The 5,363-nt window shown below is 43.7% G+C and overlaps 1 protein-coding gene across 1 annotated transcript in view; it reads left to right on the top strand.

Moving 5' to 3' along the window:
- The first annotated feature begins 350 nt into the window (after window positions 1-350).
- LOC105979786 (histone-lysine N-methyltransferase PRDM9) overlaps window positions 351-5,363 on the top strand; it is a 25,163-nt gene continuing 20,150 nt past the window's right edge. Inside the window, exon 1 of the mRNA XM_045292323.1 lies at window positions 351-468. Coding sequence (XP_045148258.1) covers window positions 381-468 — 88 coding nt within the window. The 5' untranslated portion in view covers window positions 351-380. The remainder of the gene's footprint in view (window positions 469-5,363) is intronic.

The following is a 5,363-nucleotide window of genomic DNA, read 5'->3' as shown; positions in this document are numbered from 1 at the left end:
TCTGATTACTTGCTCAACATATTAGATTAGGTTGTATAATCAAAGGACACAATCCCGATGTGAAACCTGCTTTACTGTCAGATACATCCATATTTTCCAGTCACATCTCTGAGAAATATCATTTCCTCTAATTGGAACAGGACTTCAAGGCCCAAATTTGGCCTCAAGATCCCCTCAGATCAAGATGTGTCTTGGCTTGTGCAATCCCTAACCACTAGCACAGTTCCCATGCTCCAGGTCCACATCCTTCACTGTAGGTTTTCAGCTCCAGACACATCAGCACCTGGGTAGTGGTCTGGGATGTATGCCAAAGGACCATACATTCTAGAAGTTTCTCTTTTCCCAGGCACTGTGATCTTGGGGTTGGATGTTTGGAGTCCATGGGGATTATTGGCAGCATGAGCCCTGCCAGGAACTGTGGAGGAGAGCCCTTGGGTAGACATGAAGAAAGAAGCGAGGGCACACATGGTGAGTGGGGCACCAGGAAAGAAGGGAGGGAAGGCCCGTGGGGGACCTGTCTCCCCACAACTGAATAGTTCCATGGGGTGGTTGTGTAACAGAGAGGTAAGTTAAAGAGACATCAGACAAGATAAAGCATGCAAGGGTACCAGAATGAGACTGTACTTTATTGACTTACATACTTATATAATCTCAAGCAAGCAAGCCACGGTAAGCACATAGGACACAGGAAGGGGTTGTACAATAGGCATACATGTAACAGGAAGGGGACAAGCTAGGGATATACATGCAGTAGGAAGGGGTTGTGCTAGGGGGACACATGTGACAGGAAGGCACATACGGACTGACTTTAGATTCAAGTTGGCAGTCTAACTTTGCCTCTGAGCTAGCTTGACCTTAGATGTCTTTGAGCTCTCCTCCAGGGGAACAACCCATTATCTGTATCAGAAGGGAGTGGACTCTATTTAGGTTGGGACAGACAATAGGGTCTGATTGTGCTTACTGGAAACAACCTTCAGGCAGATAGCCTTCAAGCAGATGACCTTCAAGAGTGTAGTAATTGAACATGTATTTACAAACAGCACTTTCAGTTTGGCATTGTTCTTGGGGAACGTCATGGGGAATAACTTTTACTTAAGAGAACGTGAGTGGAATGCATCTCTAACCCACTAACATGAAGATTTCCTCCAGGGAGCCTTGGCTCCCAGACTCCTTAATGTTTGAAGGTTGAGAGTTTGTCTGCAACTCTCTCTTCCGGGTTCTGTTTCCCATGGGGATCAAATGGAGTGCTGGAGGAGTGGTATTTGGGGAGGGGAGGGAAGAGATACAAGGGGATGGCAGGGGGAGGAAAGCGGCAGGAAGGAAGAGGAGGGGCTGTGGGAGAATCAGGACCTTCCCTGTTTCAAAGAGGGAGTGCTGAGTCTGCCCTGTTCCTCAAGTACCACCTCAAAGGAAGGAGGAAGGGGGTGGGGAGCATTGTTCCTAGCTGCTCCCTGCCCAGGTGAAGAAACAGGGAGTCTGGACCTGTGCCAGCACTAGTGAATCATTGGGGTAATTTGTCATTTTTGTAGGCCAAGGATACTTTGAGACACTTCTATATACTTCTCCAAAGAAAGATGGATAGAGATAAGAGAATGGGAGAAACTCTGCTGCAGGAATGTGGAAATAAACTGTGAGGCGAGGGTCACTATAGTTAACAGGAGGTTCGAGGTGTACAGAGTTGGGGGTCCTATCTACCGACAGGCCTCAGTCCCTGCACGCCTGTGACTACCTTCTGTGTGCAAGGAGACCTAGTGGGCAAGCTTGCTCTCCTGTGTTTATGTGAGGCCCTGGCAGCTCGTGCGCCCTCACTGCCCTTCCTTGGTCCTCTCAGTTTCTCTCTCTTGAAGACAGACATTGTGCTTCTTTCCAGCTCTCAAAGTCCCTCACCCAGCTTTCTTATGTTTCTGAAGTCAGGCCATCAAAGACCAGGTAGATAAAATGGAGGATTCAGATGAGGGATCGACACCTCAGCAGCAAGTTGAGGCCAGCAGGATTTCAAGGGGTCAGGTCTTAGCCACTTCTCAGGAGGTAGCAAAAGGTTTGTTCATGCAAAGAACAAGCAAACAAGATCTGTTAAGTTAAACAAGTTAAACAAGCAAACAAGATCTGTAGGGTACAAAGAGTAAGAGGCCATCCACTGAAAGGTTTAAAATGTATAATAGTCTGTGTTATTTGTAGCTACCTTGATTGCTAGAGTAGCCAGCCTCTGACAATATCACGGGGTCCATAGGAGCAATTGTATGGTGATAATATAGAAAGATTATAGTAAAGTCATAGAGAATAAGAGAGATAGGAGAGAAGGTAAAATAAAGGTGAAATAAAGGTAGCATGCCCTAGTGAATGATGGGGGGAGTGCGGAGTGGAGGCCCAAAGCCCATTAGTAGGCCACTGGAGATCCCCTTGCAGAGTGGTCTCAGGGAGGAGATGGGCCAGTCAGGGTGCCATGTAGCAACGATGAAAAATACAACTTTCCTCTAATTCCTAAATGCTTCCTCCGCCCCCCCCCCACTATCATGATCCGAATTCTACCTTGCAAGTCTGGCTAGACCAGAGGATGTACACTGGTACAGATAGGAACTGGAAACACAGGGAATCCAGGGCGGATGATCCCTTCAGGACCAGTGGTGTGAGTGGCAATACTGGGAGGGTAGAGGGAGAGTGGGTTGGAAAGAGGGAACCGATGACAAGGATCTACATGTGACCTCCTCCCTGGGGGACGGACGACTGAAAAGTAAGTGAAGGGAGATGTCGGACAGGGCAAGATATGACAAAATAATTTATAAATTATCAAGGGCTCATGAGGGAGGGGGGGGCGAAATGAGGACCTGATGCCAGGGGCTTAAGTGGAGAGCAAATGTTTTGAGAATGATGAGGACAATGAATGTACAAATGTGTTTTACACAATTAATGTATGTATGGATTGTGATAAAAGTTGTATGAGTCCCTAATAATGATTAAAAAAAAAGGTACCGTGCTCACCTCATCCCCTCTTGACAGTGGGAGACGGCAGGAGGAGAGAGAGAATATATTTCTGATCAAGGCTTATATATCCTTAGGGGCGTGAAAGCCCCCCTGATTACAGGTAACCACATATGTCACAGGAAGGGGTTGCATCATAGACAATACAGCAATGGGAGGAGGACCCTCCAGAGGTGTACATGCAATAGGAAGAGGAGGGATAAGGGGTATATATGTGACAAGGTGGGTGGATCCTAGATTCAGGATGGCAGCCTAACCTTGGTTGTCCTTGAGCTGGTTTGATTTATTCTCTGGGCTCTCCATGGAAACAATCACTATCCTTATCAGTAGGGTGTGAGCCCCACCTATAGTGCAACAGACTATATAGTCTGGTTGCTCTGGATGGCTGATGCCTTCAGGGAGGTAACTTCTACGCAGCTTGCTTCCTAGTGTGCTACAATCATTTACCATGTGTTGCAAGCAGTGTTCTAGGTCTGTTAGATATTGGGGTGAGACAACCTGGGGAAAAGCCTTTTTGTATCCCACACTTAAATAGGTAAAAATCTGTGAAGGAAGACCAAATTCAGAATAATGGTCATCACTAGAAAAGGAGGAAGCGAGACTTATTAACTGTGGCTGGGTTAGTTTTGTGGTTTTCAAAGGACAAATAAAAAGATCTGGAGCAGTCGTTAGGGAATAGTGAGGTCTCACTGAAAAGTAGTTGGTGTACAGTTCTTTGCAGTATAATTCTTTATATTCTACTTTATGGTTAAAAATGGTTGTTTTTAAAAAGAAGATTGCTTTTGCTAACCAAAGGACAATTATGGAAACTAATTAAACTGTAAAACTGTTTTATGACTTGGACTGCAGTCAACAGTTCAAAACCACCAGCTGCTTCTTGGGAGAAAGACAACAAATAGGCTTTCTACTCCTATAAACAGTTATAATTGGAAAAACTCACAGGAGCAGTTCTATCCTGTGGTTTGCAATGATAATTTTATAAAGGCTCATAGTTACTGGATTAAACGTCTTACAAGAGAAAATTATAAACCAATGTAAAAATAGATGCTTGATAGAGGGGCAGCGAGAAAGAGAAAAAAAGATCTTCAAAAAGATAGATTGACAACAATGGACACGCACCTAACGATTGTGAGGATGGTGCAGGATTGAATAGTGTTGCGTTCGTTGTACATCAGATTGCTTTGAGTCAGAACTGACTAGATGGCACCTAACAGAAAAGATACACACTTCATTTAGTATATGTATTTAATCACATCTCATGGTCCTCTTCCTCAAATGGAGCCTTGGGAGAGAGTTTGAGATCTCCCTGTGCGCTCCCACATGCACAGACGAGGGACAGCCTCAGGTAACTAAAATGACACATTGTCTTCATAAACTAGAATTGAGACTCTCATTTCATCTTCTGCCTCGCAGACAAGAGAATTTATAGAATGACGATCAGCCCGGCTAAATGGGAAAGATCAATTTGGTTTCAGTCACTATAATTTTCACCTGTGGGCTCCAGATAGTTTAAGTTCAGGGCATTAACCCAAAGCTTGCTTGTCCATTGTATGATACTATATTCTATCAGTGCGTAATAGCATCATGAATTATTTTTTAACATTTTATGGAGGGGAAAAGTTTTGAAATATTATGAGATGTCTAAAATGTGACTCAGAAAGACACCCAGTAAGCACCTAGGTTTGGGGAAATGGTGTCAATGGCCTTGCACAACACAGGGTGCCCACAGATGTGCAGAAAATTTACGCTCTGTGAAGCAAAATGAAATGGAATAAAAAAGGCATGTCTGCATGAGTGAGGCTTTAGCTCCATAACATGAACCAGAGATAAGAATGAAGCCATTTTAAGAAACCCATTAGGCATTGAGTAGTGACACAGCAGAAGCCATTTAAAAAAAATCATTTTATTAGGGGCTCATACAACTCATCACAATTCATACACATTTCTATTGTGTAAAGCGCATTTGTACATTCATTGCCCTCATCATTCTCAAAACATTTACTCTCCACTTAAACCCCCGGCATTAGGTCCTCAAGCAGAAGCCATTTTTAAATCAGCTCTGGATAATTCTGGGACTGTCAGACTCTCTGGTTCCTAATTCTCTGTTCTTTTGTGAGAAGTTCCAAAGTTGAGAACCATTCACCAAGCAAAACAAATACTGATTTTAGTATTTTAATTTGAATCCAATCACATTTTTAATGAAAGAATTAATGTTATTTTTAAAAATTAGTTTTACTGAGCTGTAATTAACACTTCAATCATACAATTTAATAGTTCAATCATATTAAGAAGGGTTGTGCAGTCATCACCACAATCAACTTTGGAACATTATTCCTTCTTGTAACCATTGGTGTTGACTTCCCATTCCTCCCGCCGCCCCCCCC

Source organism: Echinops telfairi, unplaced genomic scaffold (assembly GCF_000313985.2).
Source record: "Echinops telfairi isolate 266 unplaced genomic scaffold, ASM31398v2 ScPeMD7_655;HRSCAF=1070, whole genome shotgun sequence".
NCBI classification, from domain to species: Eukaryota; Metazoa; Chordata; class Mammalia; order Afrosoricida; family Tenrecidae; genus Echinops; species Echinops telfairi.
This window is presented reverse-complemented; position numbering and strand designations above follow the sequence as displayed.